This window comes from Trachypithecus francoisi, unplaced genomic scaffold (assembly GCF_009764315.1).
Source record: "Trachypithecus francoisi isolate TF-2019V2 unplaced genomic scaffold, Tfra_2.0 Lachesis_group14, whole genome shotgun sequence".
NCBI classification, from domain to species: domain Eukaryota; kingdom Metazoa; phylum Chordata; class Mammalia; order Primates; family Cercopithecidae; genus Trachypithecus; species Trachypithecus francoisi.
The window spans coordinates 41786319-41811012 of NW_022681459.1; the positions used below are offsets into that span (position 1 = coordinate 41786319).

General features: G+C 45.2%; 1 protein-coding gene across 9 annotated transcripts in view; it reads left to right on the forward strand.

Moving 5' to 3' along the window:
* The window catches only part of LOC117096047 (protein HIRA), a 106209-nt gene that overhangs the window by 8245 nt on the left and 73270 nt on the right, over positions 1 to 24694 (forward strand). For 5 of the 9 annotated variants that reach the window (XM_033232961.1, XM_033232962.1, XM_033232960.1 and 2 more), the window contains exons 2-5: positions 14489 to 14551; positions 16994 to 17104; positions 18313 to 18403; positions 20026 to 20120. In XM_033232961.1, coding sequence (XP_033088852.1) covers positions 17026 to 17104; positions 18313 to 18403; positions 20026 to 20120 — 265 coding nt within the window. In that variant the 5' untranslated portion in view covers positions 14489 to 14551; positions 16994 to 17025. Of the gene's footprint in view, positions 1 to 14488; positions 14552 to 16993; positions 17314 to 18312; positions 18404 to 20025; positions 20121 to 20374; positions 20444 to 24694 lie in introns of those variants that run through there. The other 4 variants (XM_033232968.1, XM_033232963.1, XM_033232964.1 and 1 more) reach the window with 4 other exon arrangements.

The following is a 24694-nucleotide window of genomic DNA, read 5'->3' on the forward strand; positions in this document are numbered from 1 at the left end:
TGGAGCTTTCCATTTTAGGAAAGGAAGTGGATGAAACAGATAGCAAATGGTTTTAAAACACTCCTGGCAAAAAGAAAACCCATTTAGATTAACATTTGTTGCTCCTCAAAGCATATCTGCCTCGATGCATTAAAAAACCTGGGGTAGGCCAATTCCCTGGGAGGCTACCCTGGCAAAAGCCGTTGTGGTGATGACCAGACAGAAGGGACAAGTCCAGGGATAGACCTACATTGGAGCAAACTCCAGGTCTGCTTCATTCTCTAACAGAAGGTCTCACATAGAAAAGACACTTGATAAATTCACTACTGTTTTAAGAACTGAAAATGTATGTGCATGTATGCGTGTGTGTGTGTGTGTGTGTGTGTGTGTGTGTGTGTTTTCAGCTCTTAAAACAGCAGTGAACCAAGCAACATGCCAGGCTCTTGAGGAGCAGCCTGTTATGCATCCTGGCCAGTGAGACTGAGATGGGATCTGCTGAGGGTTTCCTGTGTAAGTGGAAAAGAGATGTGGGAGGGGAGCTTCCTGGTAAGACACAGCGGAATCACAAACAAGATCCTGTGAATTGGAGAAACAGCAGACTTAGAGATGAGGAATGATGAGGCAGAGGCCGGGGATAGACAGGTTTAAATGGGATGCTTTGGCAAAGCCTGAGTGAAAAGGTAGGATTTGAGCAAGGACCTTGTTGCAGGAGTCAAATTCTGAGCTGGAGATTTTTGCATGCAGGATTGCTGGGGAGGGCTCTTGGGATCCACACCAATGAAGGAGGGAGGGAAGCAGGACCAGACAGAGGGAGAAGGCAAGCTGTGATGTAAGCACAGAGAAAACCACAGCCAGCCCTGCTGGGAGTTCTGGCACTGGGGAAGCCCTTTAGAGTTGTCCTGGATTAGGGTGGGGGACCCAGGCCCTTTACTTCTGTGTCCACAGCCTGGATATAGGCTGTTTTGGGAAGGATACCTGACCCTGCCAAAGGAGTTCTTCCACTGAGGGCAGGTCTCACCTGGAGAAAGACTCTGCAGGGAGCTGTTGGGGCTGCCAACACTCCACAGATAGCTATGGGAATGTGCTTTAGTCCCTGGAGGGTAGGGACCTGGGCATGATACCACAGCATTCACTGCAGGCCTGATGGAGATGAGGAAGGTGCCATCTTAGGGAAGACCATTCCAGACAGAAAGAAAAGCTGGAACTTACCTGGAGCGTTTGAGCAGTAGCACGGATGTCATTGTGGTTGGAGCAAGGCAACAGCTGTGAGAGAGGAGGCCAGAGAGAGAATACCAGACTGACTGGGAGAGCCTAGTAGGCTACTAGAAGGCCTTGATTCTCCCTGCAAGGGGAGTAGAGGACGACTGTGATCTGACGTGGGTTTTAGAGATCTTTCTGACTGCTACATGGAGACTAGATTCGTTGTGGGGGACCGGGGGAGAGAGGAGCCAGGAGACCAGTTATAACGCTAACTACTGGTAGTAATCCAAGCAAGAGATGGTCTGGATCAGGATGGTGATGGCTGTGATGGAGAGAAATGGTTGGAGCTGGTGGGGGAGACTCTGTGTGTGTGTGTGTATGTGTATGTAATACATTACATGTATATATGTGTTTATATGTGTGTTTTATATATATTATGTATTTTTATATATTATATATAATATATAATGTATATAACATATACATTATATTTTATGTGTATTATTATATATATAAAACACATTCTTTTCAGGTATAATTTACATAATAAAATGTCCAGGCCTTAAATGTATAATGTGTTGAATTTTGACAAATTAATGTACTTTGTAACCTGTTCCCTGATAAAGATAAGGAACATTTGCATCTCTCCAGAAAGTCTGAGTTATGGGTATGTTGGGAAGGTAGTGTCAAATATGGGGTATGAGATAAGAGAGAACGGGCCAGGCACGGTGACTCACACCTGTAATTCCAGCACTTTGAGAGGCTGAGGCAGGCAGATCACTTGAGGTCAGGAGTTCGAGACCAGCCTGGCCAACATGGCAAAAACCCGTCTCTACTGAAAATACAAAACTTAGCCAAGTGTGGTGGTGTGTACCTGTAGTCCCAGCAACTCGGGAGGCTGAGGCAGGAGAATTGCTTGAAACCCGGAGCGGGAGGTTGCAGTGAGCCGAGGTCACATCACCGCACTCCAGCCTGGGTGATGGAGCAAGACTCCATCTCATACACACACGCACACATACACAAAAGAGATAAGAGAGAACAGAAGGATGAGTTCCAGTCTAAGGGCAGAGTTGCTGCCTACTGAGCTCAGTAAGACTGTGAAAGAAGTTAGGAAAAATTAGAAAATGCACAGAGGAAAACACGTTGTTAAAACTTTTAATGTGGTCTTTCAGACCATTTGGAAAAAAACAACTGGGTGATTTTTTGATTTTAGAAGACACATTTAGTGTATGCACATTATACAAGTGTCTGAATTTTTTTAAGACTTTAGCCAAATCCCCATCAGTCACCGTAGCAAATCCAGTGTCTTTGGTGTATGGCCTCCCTTACAGACCTTGCATTGTAGAGATAACTGGCATAGCTAAAATGTTGCTATGCTTTTTTTTTTTTTTTTTTTTTTTTAGTTGAGACGGAGTTTTGCTCTCATTGCCCAGGCTGGAGTGCAATGGTGCGACCTCGGCTCACTGCAATCTCTGCCTCCAGGGTTTGAACAATTCTCCTGCCTCAGCCTTCCGATTAGCTGGGATTACAGGCACGAGCCACCACGCCCAACTAATTTTTTGTATTTTTAGTAGAGACGGGGTTTCACCATGTTGGCCAGGCTGGTCTTGAACTCCTGACCTCAGGTGATCCACCTGCCTTGGCCTCCCAAAGTGCTGGGATTACAGGCGTGAGCCACTGCGCCCAGCCTGCTGTGCATTTTTCACTTAAATAGTATTGTAGGTTTGTTGTCTTCTTAATTGTGGTTGTTGTTGAGCTGGCAGATTTTTCCCCCTGTGGAAATGTAGCTTTTAATTTTCTTTTTTTTTTTTTTTTTTTGTTGAGACGGAGTTTCGCTCTGTCGCCCAGGCTGGAGTGCAGTGGCAGGATCTCAGCTCACTGCAAGCTCCGCCTCCCGGGTTTACGCCATTCTCCTGCCTCAGCCTCCCGAGTAGCTGGGACTACAGGCGCCCGCTACCTCGCCCGGCTAGTTTTCTGTATTTTTTAGTAGAGACGGGGTTTCACCGTGTTAGCCAGGGTGGTCTCGATCTCCTGACCTCGTGATCCGCCCGTCTCGGCCTCCCAAAGTGCTGGGATTATAGGCTTGAGCCACCGCGCCCGGCCGCTTTTAATTTTCTAATGGAAGTAGGTGGAAGGGACTAGATTTATAGGAGTACATTTTGCAGATAACTTTTTGTTGTTAAATTTAAGGGATATAAGTGCAATTTTGTTACATGGATTTGTTGCTTAGTGGTGAAGTCTGGGCTTTTAGTGCAACCATCACTTGAGTGATATACATTGTACCCTTGCAGATAACTTTTTTTTAAGAGACAAGGTCTTTGTCGCTCAGGATGGAGTGCAGTGGCATGACTTTAGTTCACGGCAGCCTTGAGCTCATGGGCTCAAGTAGTTCTCCTGTGCAGATAGTTTTTAGGGAATACCTCTGTTCCGCAAAATGAGAGGGGAAAGAAGTATGAATAAACAGAAATGCCTTTTACCAAAACTTTTTTTTTCTTTTTTTTTTTTTTTTGAGACAGTTTCTTTTTGTTGCCCAGGCTGGAGTGCAGTGACGTGATCATGGCTCACTGCAGCCTCAACCTCCTGGGCTAAATAGATCCTCCCGCCTCAACCTCCTGAGTAGCTGGGACTACAGGCTTGCACCACCACTCCTCGGTAATTTTTGTGTTTTGTTTTGAATTTGTAGATCTGAACCCCATCTACGGGGGATTCACCATCTCTACAGATTCTCTCGAATTCCTCAGAGCAAGTGATCTACCTGCCTTGGGCTCCCAAAGTGCTGGGATTACAGGAGTGAGCCACTGTGCCCAGTCTCAAAACTTTGTTGATCATATGTTGGCAGATGCTTCAGGAGAAGTGATTAAGGTCTCCTACATGATATACCTGTGACATTTTTCCACTTTAGTTTGTGGCGTGCGCACATACACACACACACACACACACACACACACACAGTGGTTGTATGGTGCAACAGCTTCCTTCCTGTGCTGTTTTCAATCTCTTAGGCATCTGACACCTATGAGATGTCATTGTGTGGTGCTTACTAAAGAAGATGGGGATAAGTTTTTGTGGTCGAAAGTGGTAGAGATATCAGCAGCAGATGACTCTGTGAACCAGCCAAGGATGTGCTTCCCACCTGCAGGCAGTTGGTGAAATCTGAGTCCCTACAGCAGGAGATCAGGAGCCTGCCTTCCAAAGATTGTTACACAGGTGATACTGAAGGTGTGTTTGAATGCAGTGCTTCTGTCATGAGCTTTCTCTAGCCATTCAACAGCAACAAGTATTTATTGTTGTGCCTGTTATGTGCCAAGCCACAGCTCTGGGTCCTGAGGATGAATTAGTGAATAAAACAGACAAAAGAGCTGATCTACTTACTGGAGTTTACATTCTAGTGGGCAGAGTAGATAGATACAATAAAGGAAATTAGTATGTAAGAAATTCTCAAGGAAACAAATAGATCAGGACTAAGGGGATTTGTTGTGCCATGTTGGGGAAGTAATCCTTTAAATCAGAGTTGTTAGGGTAGACCTCAGTGTGAGGGTGACATTGAGCAAAGACCTGAAGGAGGCAAGGAAGAGTCAATACAAGGCCCAAGATAGGAGTGCACCTGGTACAGTCCAAGAAGAGTAGGACCAGTGATGGTGGGGGTTAGTAGGAGATGAGGTCAGAAAAGTTGTGGGGGTGGGTTGGCCATTGTGCAAGGATTGTTGGCCTCTCCTCTCAAGGTCTGGCCTTAACTGTGTTGGGGAAGACAGTGGGTAGAGCAGGTTTGGTGGAAAGATCAGACCATTATAGAGAAGATCAGGGTGAGGTGTCTAGAAGGCAGTCAGCCATAGGAGTTACTTGCATATAGGTCACATTAGTGCGTTTCGGTGATGAGTTTCTCCAGAGGGATTGCTGCTTATAGAGTGTGCATATTGTCACCTGCACATGAAAAGAATCATTTTTATTATGACCTAACCTCTGGTGTTTGGATATTTACCTCTACTGCCTTGTATGTTAGTACACACATGTATATATCATTTTTTAAAAACAGGCCTTGTGTGTGTGTGTGTTTATTTCTTATCGAGATGATTATAGATTCACACCCAATTGTGTGAAATACTGAGAAGGCACTTCTGGCCTTTGCCCGTTTTCTCCCAATGGTAACATTTTGCAAAACTGTAGTTGACATTGACATATGCTACCTATTTTTTTAAATTTATTTCCCCAGTTTTATTTGTACTTATTTGTACATGTGTATGTTGAATTCTATACAATTTTGTCACCTGTGCAGGTTCATGTATCTACCACTGCAGTCGAGATGCTGAACAGTTCCAACAATTTTTATATATTTTTTATTTTTTTGAGACGGAGTCTCGCTCTGTTGCCCAGGCTAGAGTGCAGTGGCGTGATCTTGGCTCACTGCAAGCTCCGCCTGCCGGGTTCATGCCATTCTCCTGCCTCAGCCTCCCGAGTAGCTGGGGCTACAGGCACCTGCCACCACCATGCTCGGCTAATTTTTTTATGTATTTTTAGTAGAGACAGGGTTTCACCATGTTAGCCAGGATGGTGTTGATCTCCTGACCTCATCATCTGCCTGCCTCAGCCTCCCAAAATGTTGGGATTACAGGCGTGAGCCACTGCACCCCGCCTACAATTTTTATAATTACACCCACCTCCCTCCTACACTCCTCCATTTTATTTATTTTTATTTTTGGTTTTGTTTGGTTTTTATTAGCATTTTAAAAATTGTGGTCAGGCCGGGCGCGGTGGCTCAAGCCTGTAATCCCAGCACTTTGGGAGGCCGAGACGGGCGGATCACGAGGTCAGGAGATCGAGACCATCCTGCTAACACCGTGAACCCCGTCTCTACTAAAAAAAAAAATACAAAAATTAGCCGGGCGAGATGGCGGCGCCTGTAGTCCCAGCTACTCGGGAGGCTGAGGCGAGAGAATGGCGTAAACCCGGGAGGCGGAGCTTGCAGTGAGCTGAGATCCGGCCACTGCACTCCAGCCTGGGCGACAGAGCGAGACTCCGTCTCAACAAAAAAAAAAAAAAAAAAAAAAAAAAAAAAATTGTGGTCAATACACACAATATAAAATTTACTATCTTGATCATTTCTAAGTATGTATTCAGTACTGTCACAATTCACATATTGTGCAACCAATCTCTGGAACATTTTCATCTTGCAAACCTTTATACCAGTTAAGCAACAACTCCCTATTTTCCCCTCAACTCAGACCCTGGCAACCACCATTCTACTATGTGTTTCTATGAATTTAACTATTCATAGATAGCTCATGTAAGTGGAATCCTACAATATTTGTCTTTTTTCACTTACCATAGTGTCTTTGAGGTTCATCCACATTGTAGTGTGCATCAGAACTACTTTCCTTTTTAAGGCTAAATAATATTCCATTGTATGGGTATACCACATTTTGTTCATCCATTCATTGGTCAAGGGACACTTGGGTTGCTTCCACTTCTTTACTGTAGTGAATAGTGCTGCTATGAACATGGGTGTACAAATAGCTCTTCAAGACCCTTCTTCTTTTGGTTATATACCCAGAAGTATAATTGCTAGATCACATGGTAATTATATTTTTAACAAGGGTTACAATTTCTGTACACCCTCACCAACACTTCTTTCCTGAGGTTTTTTGTTAGTAGCCATCATTTTTTTTTTTTTTTTTCTGAGACAGAGTCTCACTGTGTTGCCAGACTGGAGTGCAGTGGCGGGATCTTGGCTCACTGCAACCTCCGCCTCCCAGGTTCAAGTGATTCTCCTGCCTCAGCCTCCCAAGTAGCTGGGACTACAGGCACACGCCACCATGCCCAGCTAATTTTTTATTTTTAGTAGAGATGGGCTTTCACCATGTTGGCCAGGATGGTCTTGATCTCTTGACCTCTTGATCCGCCCACCTTAGCCTCCCAAAAGTGCTGAAATTACAAGCATGAGCCACCGCACCCAGCCGTTAGTAGCCATCTTAATGGATGTGAGGTGATACGTAATTGGGGTTTTGACTTGCATTTTTCTACTGATTAGTGATGTTGACATCTTTTCATGTGCTTGTTGGTCATTTGTATATCTTTTTTTTTTTTCCCCCGAGATAGAGTCTCATACTGTTGCCCAGGCTGGAGTGCATTGGCACAATCTCAGCTCACTGCAACCTCTGCCCCCTGGGTTCAAGTGATTCTCCTGCTTCAGCCTCCAGAGTAGCTGGGACTATAGGCACCCACCACCACGCTCGGCAAAGTTTTGTAGTTTTAGAAGAGACAGGGTTTCACCATGTTGGCCAAGCTGTTCTTGAATTCCTTACCTCAGGTGGTCCACCCGCCTCAGCCGATCCACCTGCCTCAGCCTCCCAAAGTTCTGGGATTACAGACGTGAGCCATCGCACCCTGCCTCATTTATGTATCTTCTTTGGAGAAATGCCTGTTCAAGTTATTTGCCCAATTTTGAGTCATGTTGTTGAGAAGTTTTTGTTGTTGTTGAGTTTTAGGATTTCTCTATATATTCTGTACATTAATCCCTTATCAGATATGTAATTTGCAGATATTTCTCCAATTCTATAGGTTGCCTTTTTATTCTGTTGATATTTTCCTTTGATGCACAAAAATTTTAAATTATGATAAAGTTCAGTTTATTTTTCTTTTATTGCCTGTGCCTTTGGTCTCATATCTAAGAAATTATTGCCCAATCCATGGTCAGATGCAGTGGTGCATGCCTGTAATCCTAGCACTTTGGGACGTCAAGGTAGCAGATCGCTTGAGCTCAGGAGTTTGAGACCAGTCTGGGCAACATGGTGAAACCCCATCTCTACAAGAAATACAAAAATTAGCCAGGCGTGGTGGTGCACTCAGTCCCCAACTACTCAGGGGACTGAGGTGGGAGGATTGCTTGAGCCTGGGAGGTCGAGGCTGCAGTAAGCCAAGATCATACCATTGCACTCCAACCTAGGTGACAGAATGAGGTGCTGTCTCAAAAAAACGAAAGAAAGAAAAAAGAAAAAAATATTACTGCCAAATCCAATCTTGTGAAGCTTTTCCCTTGTGTTTCCTTCTAAGAGATATATGCAGGTCTTTGATCCATTTTGGGTTAATTGTATATGGTACGAGATAGGGATCCAACTTCATTCTTTTGCATGTGCAGTTTTCACAGTACCATTTGTGAAGGAGACTGTTCTTTCCCCATTGAATGGTCTTGGCCCCTTGTCAAAATCATTTGACCCTATACAGAAGGGCTTATTTCTGGGCTCTGTATTCTGTTGTTCTGGGTGTCTGTCTATGCCTGTACTTCACTGTTCTGATTACTGTAGTTTTGTAGTAAGTTTTGAAAGAAGGAAGTGTGAGATCCCCAACTTTGTACTTTTTGAAGATTCTTTTGACTGTTCAGGGTCCCTTAAGATTCCACGTGAATTTTGGGATGGATTTTTTTTTTTTTTAATTTCTGCAGAAAGTACCATTGGGATTTTCACAGGGATTGCATTAAACCTACAAATCACTTTTAGGAGTTTTGACTTTTTTTTTTTTGAGACAGAGTTTCGCTCTTAGCCCAGGCTGGAGTGCAATGGCACAAACTCAGCTCACTGCAACCTCCACCTCCCAGGTTCAGGCAATTCTCCTGCTTCAGCCTCCCAAGTCACTGGGATTACAAGCATGTGCCACCATGCCTGGCTAATTTTTGTATTTTTAGTAGAGATAGGGTTTCTCCATGTTGGTCAGGCTGGTCTCGAACTCCCGCCCTCATGTGATCCGCCCACCTCAGCCTCCCAAAGTGCTGGGATTACAAGCATGAGCCACTGCTCCCAGCCTAACATCTTAAAGTTATTAAATCTTCTAGTCCATGAGCACATACATACTGTTTTTTCACTTGTGTCTTTCATTTCCTTCAGCAGTGTTTTATAGTTTCAGTGTACAAGTCTTTCGCCTCCTTGGCTAAGTTTATTCCTACAAATTTTATTCATTTTGATTCTGTTGTAAATTGAATTGTTTTCTTAATTTCCCTTTCAGATTGCTCATTGTTGGTGTATAGAAATGCAGATGACTTTTGTTTGTTGATTTTGTATCTGCAACTTTGCTGAATTCATTTATTAGCACTAATAGTTTTTCTGTGGAATCTTTAGAGTTTTCTACATTTAAGATTATGTTGTTTGCAGCTGGGCGGGGTGGCTCAAGCCTGTAATTCCGGTAATTTTTATTTTTTATTTTTTATTTTTTTTTGAGACGGAGTCTCGCACTGTCGCCCAGGCTGGAGTGCAGTGGCCGGATCTCAGCTCACTGCAAGCTCCGCCTCCCGGGTTCCCGCCATTCTCCTGCCTCAGCCTCCCGAGTAGCTGGGACTACAGGCGCCCGCCACCTCGCCCGGCTAGTTTTTTGTATTTTTAGTAGAGATGGGGTTTCACCGTGTTAGCCAGGATGGTCTCGATCTCCTGACCTCGTGATCCGCCCGTCTCGGCCTCCCAAAGTGCTGGGATTACAGGCTTGAGCCACCGCGCCCGGCTCCGGTACTTTTTAGCTAGGCATGGTGGCGCACACCTATAGTCTCAGCTACTTGGGAGGCTAAGGCAGGAGAATCGCTTGAACTTGGGAGGCAGAGGTTGCAGTGAGCTGAGATGGTGCCGCTGCACTCCAGCCTGGGTGACAGAGTGATAATTTTCTCAAAATAAATAAATATGTAAGTTTGTGTTGTTTGCACCCACCTTATATATATTTTTTTGTTTTGTTTTGTTTTGTTGAGACAGAGTCTTACTCTGTCACCCAGGCTGGAGTTCAGTGGTGCGCCATGTTGGCCAGGCTGGTCTCAAACTCCTGACCTCAAGTGATCTACCTGCCTCAGCCTCCCAAAGTGCTGGAATTACAGGCGTGAACCACCGTGACCAGCCCCACCTTATATTTTAGTATTGTTTTGTAACTGTTTCATTTAATAAGTGTTTCAAACATTTTTTTATTTTTAATTCTATATTTGTCAACATTGGTTAAAACCAAGTTCTACTGGGCAGTGCAGGAAAAGTGTTCCCAGGAGCAACATTCGCTGGGCAAAGGCCTCGACTTTCCCAAGCTTCATTCCAAAAGGACATATGCACATGTGTTCCAGTCAGCTCTACCCAATGAACTATCAGAGCATAAAAGCCCAGAGACTTTCTGGAGCCAAGCCGAAGGTCTGCTGAGAGAGAAGAGCCAGCAGCTCTCCATTATGCCCTCTCTGCTTTGCCTCTGGCCACCTCTCTCTACTCAGAGTTTAAGTTCCCATGTTTAGTCCTGTTCTAGGAATCTTTCCCCTGGTGTGAAGGAGAGTACGATTCTACCCAAGCATGCCCTGTCATAATCCCAGCTTCCTTAATGTGTTCTTTATTCCCTGCCAGATGGAAAGCATTCGTGCTGCTCTTGTCAAATCAGCAAACCCCCAGACAGTAGACAGTGACTGACTATATTGGCTCTGAATTAGGTGTGCAGGGACAACATTCTGATCTGGGGTTGATCTAAGGATAGGTGATTGCTTGGTGTCTCTAGAGTCTAGGGTGTGTTAGTTTGTCTTTCCTTTCTGTCTCTATTACAAAGAAAGTCCAGACACTGGAGGTAGTTGGGAACTCATCTTTGTCGTCATCGTGCTGTGCCGCAGGAATAGTTTTCTAACTAGCTCGGCCAGAAGGTCCCTTTCCTCAGCTCCACCTCAAAGACCCCTTTAGAAGAGGTTCATTCCTGGCCGGGCGCGGTGGCTCACGCCTGTAATCCCAGCACTTTGAGAGGCCGAGGCGGGTGGATCATGAAGTCGGGAGATCGAGACCATCCTGGCTAACACGGTGAAACCCCTTCTCTACTAAAAATACAAAAAATTAGCCGGGCTTGGTGGCAGGCACGTGTAGTCCCAGCTACTCGGGAGGCTGAGGCAGGAGAATGGTGTGAACCCGGGAGGTGGAGTTTGCAGTGAGCCAAGATCGCGCCACTGCACTCTAGACTGGGCGACACAGTGAAACTCTGTCTCGAAAAAAAATAAAAAAAAAAAGAAGAGGTTCATTCCCAATGATGGAATGTGAGTAACTGCTTTCCTTGGGATGGAAAGGTCTAGTGCTGTAAGGAGATGGGGAGCCAGCACTGCGCTGGTGTCTGTGTAGGTCCCCTACCATATTTCATCTAATTTACTGCACAGCACTAAGAAAGGAAACATGGTGCCAACAAACCAGGCACACCTTCCACCAAGGTGTGTCCTCATCGTGTGAAATGGATGCATCTTAGAAGTAACCTGACACAGCATCTTAATCTGTCTCAGAAGGTGTTTGTAATGGTGAATGTGTCCTCCACATCTTTGCAGATTAAGAAATGGGTGTGACCAGATGTGGTGGCTCATGCCTGTAATCCCAGCACTTTGGGAGGCTGAGGCAGGTGGATCACCTGAGGTCAGGAGTTCAAAACCAACCTGACCAACAACTACTAAAAATACAAAAATACAAAATACAAAAATACAAAAATTAGCCAGACGTGGTGGCATGCTACTGTAGTCCTAGCTACTCGGGAGGCTGAGGCAGGAGAATTGCTTGAACCCGGGAGGCAAAGGTTGAGGTGAGCCAAGATCGCACCACTGTGCCCCAGCCTAGGCAACAGAGCGAGACTCCATCTCAAAATAATAAAATAAAATAAAATAAAAAATAAAATCTCAAGACTTTGCAGCTGGGTAAGTGGCAGGGCTGAAGATTCAGCCCATGATGTTTAATGCTAAAACCAAAACCTGTTGCCAGCCTCCATCCCTGCCTTCCCCTGGAGCCTTGAGGCCCCACCCCCATTTTCCACACTGCTATTGTGGAGCCTGAATGTGAATCTGACCTTGGAATTACCCTGCCTTAAAAGTACTGTTAGAGAAATGTCTGAGCTCCATACTGATGCTTGCTGAGCCCTGGCCATCTCTGTCTCCTTTTCTTTCTCATACCCTACCTGCACTCTGCTCTGCAGCAGCACGTCAGCCTATTGATTCCATGCTGTGCATCCCCTCAGCCTGAAATCCCTCTCCCTCACCCGATCTTCTGGCTAACTCTTACTCAACCTTTGGGACCCAATTCAGTTATTATATTTACAGGAAGCCCGAGGCTGAATGAGTCAGATGGCTTTCTACTTGTGAAATGTCTATCAGCGGACGTCTTACTAGGGGAGTTTGTGTGATTATATATCTTTACTTTCTCATTGCTTAGCTTAATGCCTGGCACATAGTAGAAATCTGCAAACAGAGACTGAGTGAGAAAACATACAGTTGATGCTGTGAGTGGGCATGATCTAAAGCGCGCAGGCTCTAATTGGTACCTGTGCAGCTGAGCCTGGCTCAGCCTATGTGTGCTCTTGGGTTGTCGGGGGAACCTTACCTTGCAGGTAAGGGTTTCTGATGTGCTTGAGGGGACTGATATCATACGATGTCTCACAGACTTATGGAACTGAAAAGCACTCCAAGGGGAGGGGAATGTTCCGCCCTGATTGCCTGTCAAGACCAAGGCTGTCAGCTAGAACATTTTTTGTTAAAATGACAAATGCCCAGCTAAAGTTGGCTTAAGCAGAAAAGCAAATGAATTGGAATTTTGGGTTATCTCTTATATGACAAACCCCTAAATTTGCTGGCTTAAAACAATAACAGTTTTATTATTTGCTCATAATTCTATAGCTTGTCAGGACTCAGCAGGTCCAGCTCATCTTGGCTGTATGGAATCTGCTGGGATGGCTTGAATAGCTTGGGGATAGAACACCTCACCAGGCCTGTGTCTGTGGCCTTGATTCTCACTTGTCCAGGCTCTTTGATGCTCTACATGTGGCCAGTTTGGGCCTCTTCAAAACATGGTGGTCTCAGGGTACTTGGATTTCGCACATGGTAACTAGATTTCTCCAGAGAGCCAAAGTTGAACTGCTAGACTCTTTAGGCCTACACCTGGAACTGGAGCAACATTGCTTCTGTCATTTCCCTTTGGTTAAAACGGATCCCAGGTGTTTCAGATAAGGGATACTCAACCTGTACTACATAATGACCAGTAAGAAGGAAAGTGTATTTTCTTTCAAGTTCATGCTTGATTTGACTGCACGGCTACGGCTCTCCACAGCTGGGTGCTGCCTGGGTCCCATGCTGGGCAGTGCCTTTTGGGCACCAGCATTTAGTTTTCAACACTTGCATGGGAGCCCTGGCAGGACTTCACAGTTCTCAGGCAGCCACTGCCTGCCCACACACCCCTGACCCCAGTACTTGCTGAATGATTCTAGGGCTGGTGACTCTGGTACTGTGTCCACATTGCCTCCTCTTGGGTGACAGAGACAGAACATGTTCAATTCCACACACCCCTGACCCCAGTACTTGCTGAATGATTCTAGGGCTGGTGACTCTGGTTCTGTGTCCACATTGCCTCCTCTTGGGTGACAGAGACAGAATATGTTCAATTAAGAGACTCTTGGCGGCAGCCCATCTATATCAGCAATTGCTGATGCTCAGTTCATTGTCATGTATCTCCTTTGCCACTGAACAAATATTACTGCGCTACCATACATACATTGGGTACTACACCAGAGGGAGAAGATGTGATGAACTCAACAGCAACTGACATACTACTTGTAGCTCTTGTACCTTTGTCCTAGAAGCAGGAAGCTGGACAAATGCCCACCAGGCGTGAGTCCCTTCTATGGTCTGCTGGGTTTCAAGCTCCTACAGTGCTTTTGCCAGTCTGATCCACCCACCCAGCCAGCCAGCTAGCTTCATGGGATCCTAGTGCAAGCCTCAGAACTAATAGCCACAGTCCTTTCTCCTGGAGGAATTGAACAGCTAATTTAACATAGAATACAAACTGTGAAGGAGGTTCAGCCAGAGGAGATGCTGAGATGGCAGACTGTATGTGAACTTCACAGCACAAACAAAAGAGGGCTGTTTGGAAGCAGAAGTATGACAAGCGAAGAAATGCTCCTTGGTTGCAGCCAGCCCTGGTCCTGCTCAGCTGTCAGCCAGAAAAGACAAATAGTGCTCCTTCTCTCCAGGCTGCCAGTCAAGTGCAGATCTGCACAATAGGGAGATGTCTGGAGTTATAGCTGTGTGCCCTTTTCACTAAGTACCTGTGACTCAGAACTTTAATCATGAACAGCTCGTAGCCTTTACAAACACACATCCCTGCAAGATGGCAGACAAATGCCCAGGCATCCTGTGGGCTCAGCCATTCTCAGTGATGGAATGCTTCCTCCCACTGTTGGACTTTCAGCAGTCTAATGTTTGGAGAATCTTCTAGCAGTTTAGACTTTAACTGAATCTGTTGAGTTTGATACTCTTCAATGAATAAAAGCCAATTTAGATGTCGTATTTTTTTTTCTTTGTTTCCAGGCAAGCCAATTTTTTCAGTTGATATTCACCCTGACGGGACCAAGTTCGCAACTGGAGGACAAGGTATGTTTATGGAATAATGAAAGGGAAAACTTGGCAGTCCTGGCACCTTGCTCTTCTCCTGCTGTCCATTTAACTATAGAGGGAGTACTTGCTATTTTTCAGTACAGATGCAATGCTGTTTAAAATGTATAGTTATAATGTGTTATCTGAATGGATAAAATCAAAATCCTTTTATGGCTTTGATGTGCTCTCTGTAAATATTTTGGCAGCAGGCTTATCATTCTAATTTCTGTTTATTGGGTTAATATTAAAATAAGTTTGTATCCCCAAGCTTGTTGAGCATCGAGGTGGCAGGTGGTGCAGTGGGCAAAGCCCAGCCCCAGAGGCAAGGGCTCTGTCAGTATTTTTCTTATCTGAGAAAAGGGAATGAGAGTAGTTTAAGCTTCTAAAGCAATCATGTAGTTATTTTTTTTTTTTTTTTTTTTTTTTTTTTTTTGAGGCGGAGTCTCGCTCTGTCGCCCGGACTGGAGTGCAGTGGCCAGATCTCAGCTCACTGCAAGCTCCGCCTCCTGGGTTTCCGCCATTCTCCTGCCTCAGCCTCCCAAGTAGCTGGGACTACAGGCACCCGCCACCTCGCCCGGCTAGTTTTTGTATTTTTAGTAGAGACGGGGTTTCACCATATTAGCCAGGATGGTCTCGATCTCCTGACCTCGTGATCCGCCCGTCTCGGCCTCCCAAAGTGCTGGGATTACAGGCTTGAGCCACCGCGCCCGGCCAATCATGTAGTTATTAAGCCCATTTTCTCGTCAAAGGAATTCAGCTAGGTTAAGGAGAAAGTACACTGTGAGCAAGTAAGAAAGCCCACATCATTTGAAACTGTTATTGGTCGTATTGCCCTTCTGCTGCAGCCAGCATCTTTTGCAATGTTACATGGTTCTATTTGGAAAGACAGAGCTGTTCTTCATGCTAGGACACCAAGGTGTATATATAGTGACACAATGTAGCATTCCACAGAGCCCAGCCCCCTGTCGTCTTCACCCCAGAACAGGGCCTCCCTCCAACCAGGCCTCCCCAGGCAGCACTTAGAGAGTGACTTTATGAGCTCTAGGTCCTCGGGCCAGGTGCTGCAGGGTGGGTTTCCAGCAGATGGTTCCACCCAGAGTCAAGGAGCTGGAAGGGAGTGTAGGGAAGCTGTGGGCAGGGAAGCCTTTCTCTCCTTCCATGCTGTGGACTATACCCAAGAGGAGGTACAGCACATGAGAGAGAACACATGGACTTAACTGGAGGAATTAGAGGGTTTGCACCTGTACCCAGAAGACACACATTTTACCACGTTGGTCCAGCAGAGATGTTTGGAACTATTTTTGCATATTGGCCAAGGGGCAGTTTCAAACGTGCTTTATGGTAATTTTGGCATGTTCATTGGATTTGGCCCCATTATAATAGGAAATTAAGTGAGGGGCTAAACTTTGTTAGATATCAGTGATGGAAAGCTTAGAAATCATTACTAAGGCCGGGCACGGTGGCTCGCACCTGTAATTGCAGCACTTTGGGAGGCCTAGGTAGGCAGATCATCTGAGATCAGGAGTTCAAATCAGCTTGGCCAACATGGTGAAACCCCGTCTCTACTAAAAATACAAAAATTAGCTGGGTGTCATGGTGTTCGCCTGTAATCCCAGCTACTCTGGAAGCTGAGGTAGGAGAATCACTTGAAGCTGGGAGGCAGAGGTTGCAGTGAGCCGAGATCATGCCACTGCATTCCAGCCTGGGAGACAGAGCAAGACTCCATCTCAAAAAAAAAAAAAGAAAGAAAATAAATCATTACTAAAAGGCATGAGTATATTTTTCAGCCAAGCAATACATCACCCCGTGCGCAGGAGCCCTGAATCCCCTCTTTTGGTTGGTCTCTCATCTGTAGGTAACTGCAAAGGGTAGATAACAAGATAATGAGCCCTTTTTCCTGTGTTCAGGGTACATTTGGGTCTCAAAACAGTCAGCTCTGGAACGGCCTAAATTCCAGGCAGCCCCTGGAAGGCGAGCCCCACTGTGTGGGGCTGTGGTGTGCTTTTCTTTTTCCTTTTAGGGTGTACACAGAACGGAAAAGGTCTTGTGACATTGACTTTCCCTTCTCCTCATTTCACAGATGAGGAGTCAAGGAGTCGGAGTCTAGGTGCTGGGGGGGCATGAAGACCTTCTAGGGAACCGTGGTGGATCCGTGTTAGAGGCTAGACCTGAGCTCAGTTCCCTCCTGATTGCTAAAGTTCTTTTTGTAAAGTCAGGTTGACTTCTGCTGACTGCTAAGTCCTCTCTGTTTGGTCCCCATGAGTACTTATCATCTTTTCTGTAACTTAAATTAGTAATTTAAATTCAGTCTCCTTAGATCTAGTTAATTATTATTTATGGAAGCTAAGTGAGGACTTCTCCTAATTTAATTGGACATTAAATATTAATATCAAATTTCTGCTCCTTGCACATTCAGTCATTTCTGCTCCTTCATTCCAGGGCAGGATTCTGGGAAGGTTGTGATCTGGAATATGTCTCCAGTCCTCCAGGAGGATGACGAGAAGGATGAAAATATTCCCAAGATGCTTTGCCAGATGGACAATCACTTAGGTATTACAGAGTGGCCCTTTGCAGGCTTTGCGTGTTGGCAGAGTGCCCAAGGTTAGCACATGTGTTTGTAATTAGAAAGATAAGGCCCCGTGCGGCGGTAACTCCCCTCGGCCTGCTGTCTGAAGGCACAGATGTTGGCTGCACACCTGGGTGAGTTATTCGGCAGAAGACTCGGCCCGCCCACAGAACCATCTTTGGACAGTCTGCAGGTACCTCTGGTGATTTCCTGCTCATGAGTCGTTACTGCCTGATTCCATGGGGCTTTGGGGCCAGCGACCTGGACACAATAGGGTTCTGGGGAAGGGTGCGCAAGAGACAGTTTACCAAAACATCTCAGGTTGGCACTGTGTCACTCCGAGGCTCTCTGCCGGGACCCTTTTGGCCATCAGACAGTGTCATGGTTTCCTTTCCTGCTGTAGTGCCTTAGTTTCCCACCCCTGAGATGCTTAATGAACAGTCACTGACCTTTGGACATCAGCTCCTTTGCTCTGTGTGTTCTTGTCCTCTCAACATGCCTCTCAGCATCTTCAGACTTGGAGCATAAGTTACTCACAGGCCGTGTGGGGGCTACAACTTTGATAGCCATCTTTCAGGTCTCCCAAAGGCCAAGTTGTGAGTACTCTTGGAGGCTGTGGCCCATCAGAGGCCTGGGGGAATTCCTGCTGATCTTAGTTTATAAGCGCAGAGTCAGTCAATCTGCAGTGCTGGCGAGTTTGGAAAATCCGAATGTGAAAGGGCTGGCTCTGACAGATGAGATGAAGTCAGAGTTTTATACCCTAACGGACTGCTCACCTGAAAATTCTAGAAAAAGCATCTGACCCTTTTTAGCACATACTCTCTTTTTGAGAATAATCTCTACTCAGAAATACATCTCATCAATAGATGGCCCTTTTGAAATAATGAGATTAGGTTATCATTTTTTTTATTTTCTTGGAAAGAAGCCTTCTATTGACTATGTCATTCAGCACTAACGATTCTCAGAGAATGTATATTTTTCACCCTCCAGACTGTTCTGGTAATCTGTTTTTATAGCACAAGTAGGTTAGTACTTAAACTGAATTGTTTTTCTGGGGCTGTCACACAGTAGATGCCTTAAATAGATTAGATAGATTAGATTTTATAAACCCTTTACATCTTGCCAAACTCTACATGAAGCAAATGGGCATGACTATTGGATTTTCATCACCCTATTTTTTTTTTCTTCCCAGCATGTGTGAACTGTGTGCGGTGGTCAAACAGTGGGATGTATTTAGCTTCTGGGGGAGATGACAAACTGATTATGGTGTGGAAGCGGGCTACGTAAGCATCATTTTCCTTTCTTCACATTTTATTTTTAGAAGCTGCTTTGCTGGTCTTTATCAAAGTCACCTTTCCCCACCTTGTCACTGAGGTTCCCATAGCCCTGACCTCATAAGTAATAGGAAGTGCATGTAGGTCAGGAACAGGTGGATCTTGACCAGGGATTCAGGAGACCTAGTCAGCTGCCCCCTCACAGGACTGCAGGCTCTCACCTGAAAAGGAAAGGCTGATGTCTTCTAATGCTGATATGGGTGGAGCTTCATTGCTTTTGTTTTTTTTTTCAAATGAAATTTCACATGGAAGCCCAATATACAAAATGGTTAAAAGTCAAGGTGTTCTGGTTCTTGCCCAGGATCTGGGGCAGGGAATCCAGAGTCCAACCTCTTTGCCATTTCTTTATTCTCTGTTGGTCCCCACCTGGGGCAGCCTCTGCTCTACTCTCAAAAGCAGCTAACCATCACCTGGAAAACTATTGCTCCCAGGTCTCTGGGCCAGTCAGGCTGGGGAACCAGACCCTGCACCATTGCTCACCAAGAGTGGCCCTGTGGCTGTGGCTTCAAGAGCAGAGGCAGAGGCTGTCTCTTTAGCCTACTTGGCTGTCTCAGCACACTCTCTTTCTGTGGATTTGTGATGAGCTCTACAAGAGCAAAAGGTGTTATCAGAGACTCTGAGCATTGGTGTGTCAGCACTGTCTCCACCAGGCCCCAGGTGACTGATGCTCCTCTGGCTCCTCTGGTGGGGGCTAGTACCTGTAGATCACGTGGTTTCTCTGCCTCAGATGTCAAAGCCATTTGATTCATTGTGAGACACTTAAAAATAAAATACTGTTGATTTTGCTTCTTTAAATAGCCAACATAAATAACATTTAGTATACAATTTAGAAAACTAAAAATACAAAAGAAAAAATATCCCTCATCACGCCACCTAAAGAAAGCTACAGTTAATATTTTGACATTTTGGGATGTCTTTCTGACCCATTTTCCATGCATAGATGCTATCCATGTCATGTGTTTTTTTTTCCTTTACGTAAGTGATATCATATTGTATGTCATGTCCTGTGGCCTGCTTCTTTCTCTTATTGTGAACATTTTTCCATGCAAGATTTGTAATGGCAGGCCGGGCGCGGTGGCTCAAGCCTGTAATCCCAGCACTTTGGGAGGCCGAGACGGGCGGATCACGAGGTCAGGAGATCGAGACCATCCTGGTTAACACGGTGAAACCCCGTCTCTACTAAAAATACAAAAACTAGCCGGGCGAGGTGACGGGCGCCTGTAGTCCCAGCTACTCGGGAGGCTGAGGCAGGAGAATGGCATAAACCCGGGAGGTGGAGCTTGCAGTGAGCTGAGATCTGGCCACTGCACTCCAGTCCGGGCGACAGAGCGAGACTCCACCTCAAAAAAAAAAAAAAAAAAAAAAAGATTTGTAATGGCTGTGTAGTATTTCATCAAGTGCATGGATCATAATTCACCTAATCAGCCCCTTTTATTCAGCAACCCAGTGCTTTCCAGTCCTTGTTTGTTTTTGCTTTGTTCTGTCTGCCCTGATAAGCTGGCTGCAGGGAGCATTTCTGTGCAGTGCCCAGAGCACTCCATGAGTGCCTTTTTGGCCCTTTTCTCACACAGGTACATCGGCCCCAGCACCGTGTTCGGCTCCAGTGGTAAGCTTGCCAATGTGGAGCAGTGGCGGTGTGTCTCCATCCTCCGGAGTCATTCAGGCGGTGAGTGGGACTGCCTGTTGGGGTGGGCGGGCCCCTGACACCTGGCTCAGATCAGCAGCACCACCACGTCCCCTGTGGGACTGTTTGGTCCTTAAAGCAGCCCTATGTCTGGGCTGTCCCTCCCCATCACAATCAGTCACACCCTGCCTGTCCCTTACGATCTGTGCAGTCACCGGCTCCACTACCTGTCTCCAGCTGCATTCAGTCTCCCCACTCTTGCCCTCATGGGGTATATGTTTATATCTTTAATGTAGAACTTCCCACGTTCTGCTGTTTGTCCTGCTGAACAGAATCAGTACCTTCATCAGCGGATCACTAAGTCCGTAAGCACACTTTGTTTATTCCCCAGAAATCAGCTCACAGATGCCCATTGAAAAGATCTCAACTTGAACTTGAGTATGTTTGCAGTGGTTTAAATAAACTTGGTATGGAAAGAAGCACATTTTATGAATTTAGACTGAGGGGGAAAGGTGCCCATGCACTGTATACTCAGGTATCAAAGATACCAGGTTGAGTGCAATTTAGACTTGACTCAGGAGACTGAGTCCATTTGGTCCAGGAATGGACCAAAGAGTTTTCCAGGCAGGGTGGTACAGCATAAGTGAGAAAGTCTTGGTGTGAATGGGGATTTGGAGGCATTTCACCATGGGTGGATCTTTATAGACAAGGCAGGGAGCAGCACAAAGTGAGGCTGGTCAGGTATGCCAGGGTCGGATCATGGAAAGCTTGTGCTCCCTGTTACTGAGGGAATCCCTTATCATGGAAGAGATAGGGAGCCATTAAAAGCTTTGAAGCATAACAGAGAGGTAATTGTGACAGCTCAGTGAAGTGGAGGTTCTTCCAGTGGTTCAGATGGACACCGTCAGGGCCTGAGCTAGGCCTGTGATAATTGAGGTAGAGAAGAGGAGATCGATTTGGGAATACTTAGGACTGGGCACAGAGAGGTATGAGATAGATTCCTGACTGGATGCCTAGATAGTCAGAGGTATGACCTCTGCTGAGACCTTAAGGACAACAGGCTTATGGGGATGGATACCAGTTCAGAATGGGCTTACCCTTGGCTTGAGGGGTAGGGGAAGAAATGTCAAGAAACCTTGGAATTGAGCCTGGAGATCTGGGCGAGGACAGGGCAGGAGTGACAGGTGTGTGAGGTGGCATCACCTGTAATCCATTGACAGTGTATGCTTAGCGGATTCTCTGTAGACAGTTTAAAGGAGAACAAACCCATCTTGGTGGCAGCCATAGATTGAGCCCACGTTTGTGAAAGTTGAAATGGTAGCGTTGTATTATTGTTTGATAATGAAATTGTATAAATTGCCCTTATTTGTGTCACAGTACTAACAGTGAAGTCTAGTTGGACTTTTCTGGAACTTGGTGCACATGTCTATAAGGGTGCCCAAGCATGGGATAGGCCTCAAGTGAGGACTACAAGGCCCTAGCCAGAGCCTTGCATTCTCTCTCTTACCCCACCCCGCAGTGGGGCTCCTTTACCAGACAGGTAGGGTTGACACTCATTACTCACTGGTCCTGGTAGCAGGTGTGGGCAGAACCATTCAAGAAGAAAAATCAATGACAAGCAGAAGTAAATGAATAAGAAAGAACCGGATCTTTGAAAAGCAAAGTGTGAGAAATACATACTTGGTATATTTAATTGGGGGTTGGGAAGAAAAAGCCTAGACAAAATTAGAGGTTAAAGATCTAGAAAAACATTTAACCCAGACAGAAAAAAATCATCAAACAGTACAATATAATGTTTGTACTATTAAGCTAAAAAACAAAATACTAAAAAATCGTTTTCTAGAAAATATGAACTTTCATAATTGATACCATAGGATTAGGAAAAACTGAACAGAATAATAACCAACGAAGAAATGGAAGGCTGTCTTCAGAAATGCTTCTTTTTTTTTTTTTTTGTTTTGAGACGGAGTCTCGCTCTGTCGCCTGGGCTGGGGTGCAGTGGCGCGATCTCAGCTCACTGCAAGCTCCGCCTCCCAGGTTCCCGCCATTCTCCTGCCTCAGCCTCCCGAGTAGCTGGGACTACAGGCGCCCGCCACCTCGCCCGGCTAGTTTTTTGTATTTTTAGTAGAGACGGGGTTTCACCATGTTAGGCAGGATGGTCTCGATCTCCTGACCTCATGATCCACCCGTCTCGGCCTCCCAAAGTGCTGGGATTACAGGTTTGAGCCACCGCGCCCGGCCAGAAATGCTTCTTGGTCCTAAATTATTTGTAGATGCATTGTTTTGAGCTTTTAAGAAAAATTATACAGAACAATAGCAATGTTTATAATTGAAAAGGAGATATAAGCCAGGATTATTATATCTGGAAAATACAAGAAAACCTAAGAACAGTAATGTAACAAAAACATAGAATAATATGAATAAAGATAGAAAAATCAGAAGCTATACTCGTAAATATAACATTTGAAAACAATTATTTATTTATTTATTTATTTATTTATTTATTTATTTGAGACAGAATCCTGCTCTATTGCCCAGACTGTAGTGCAGTGGTGCGATCTCATCTCACTGCAACCTCCACCTCCGGGGTTCCAGCGATTCTCCTGCCTCAGCCTCCTGAGTAGCTGGGACTACAGGCGCATGCCACCACACCCGGCCAATTTTTTTTGTATTTTTAGTAGAGACAGGGTTTCACCGTGTTAGTCAGGATGGTCTTGATCTCCTGACCTTGTGATCTGCCTGTCCCGGCCTCCCACAGTGCTGGGATTACAGCTGTGAGCCACTGTGCCCGGCCATAAAACAGTAATTTATTATGATTAAATGTGACTTATAATATAAGTGTAGTAAAAGAGAATCTATTAATGTAACTTTACATACTAGGAAGTTAGATAGGAAAAGCTACAATCATCTTAGGTATTTTAAAAGGAACATTAGACAGTTCAATATCAGTTCCTGTTAAAAATGCTTTCTTAAAAATGCCTACTGAAAGATATTTCTTTTCTTTTTTTGTTTTTGAGACTGTGTCTCACTATGTCACCCAGGCAGAATGCAGTGGTGCAATTACGGCTCACTGCAGCCTTGAACTCCTGGGCTCGGGTGATCCTCTTGCCTCAGCCTCCCGAGTAGCTAGGACTACGGATATGCATCACCATATCTGGCTAATTTTTTTTTATTTTTTGTAGAGATGGGGTTTTACTATGTTGCCCAGGCTGGTCTTGAGCTCTTGGGCTCAAGAGATCCTCCCACCTACACCTTCCAAAGTGCTGGGATTACAGACGCAAGCCATCACACCTGGGCTAAAGCTGTTTCCTTAACATGGTAGAGTCCTTAGTCTTTTTCAAACCCGTGGCAAATATTACAGTTCACAGTTAAGCCTGGTTGTGGTTTATATCAAGAAAAGACAATGATGGGTGTTGTCATTTAATTTCTTGCTCTGGAATTTCTGCAACACAGTTAAACAGAAACTGGAAAATAAGACAAAAAGGAAATGAAGGTGACGTTATTTCATATTAAGAAAAACCATAGGATAATAAAGCTCTTGGAACAAATAAAGCACTGAAAACTTAGAACTAATGAGTCTTTATATTGGCCTCAGAACAATTTTAAATTATTTATCTTTTGCTACTAATAGCCAATTAGAATAACTCATGATAAAAAGAGAATTATACATAGTGGAATCAAAAGTTATAAATATCCAGGAACAAGTAATCTTACCAAGAAATGAATTAGATTTCTACGACTTAAATCACAAACATTTAAAGATATAAACATTGAGAGATAGAAAATGGCTTCATAAATTCAAAGGCTAAATGAAATACATTTTTCCCCAAATTAATATTTACTTGTCCATATACCAAACATTTATTGAGTGTCTGCCATGTTCCAGGCACTGTTCTTCTCTCAGGGAGTTTTGTTCTTGTAAAAGAGACTGACGAGTGAGTAGTATAGGAGATTGGAAGATTAGCCTAGAGGGCAGAGTCCTGTAAGGAGCTGGAAGATGAGTGCTGGGGGCTCAGTGAGGAGATGACACTTGAAGGAACACTGGACGGCGATGAGGGGACAGCCAGTGCGAAGGCCCTGGAGCATAAACATGTGCTTAGTGTGCCCAGTGAGCCCTGGGAGCTGGGCTGTGGAGGAGGGTGCGAGAGGGAGTGTGCCTTTGAGACCATGGTGAAGGCTTTTCTCTGAGCAAGAATAGGAAGACTCAGCAGGGATCTGGGCAGAGGAGTTGAGAACTTTGGCAACAGTGTGGATTCTACCCTGTGGGGTTCAGGGCTGCACTGGGAAGACCAGTAAAGGAGCCGCTCCAAAAAACTAGGGAGAGACAATGGTGGTTTGGACTTCGGTCATAACACGGAGGTGGTAAGTGGTCAGAAGCGGATTTCCTGGTGCATTGAATATGGGATATGAGATAAGCAGAGGAGTCAGGATGGCTTCCCGGACTATGGTCCAGACAGAGGAAAGGATGCAGTGAATGTAACCTGAAGCAGGAAGTCTGCAGGTGGGACAGAAATGTTTGTCAAGGGAAGTGTTTTGGAGTTTGGTTTTGGACATGGTAAGTTTGCCAGTGTAAGGGGACATACTGTGTAGACATTTGGAAATACGAATCTTGGAAA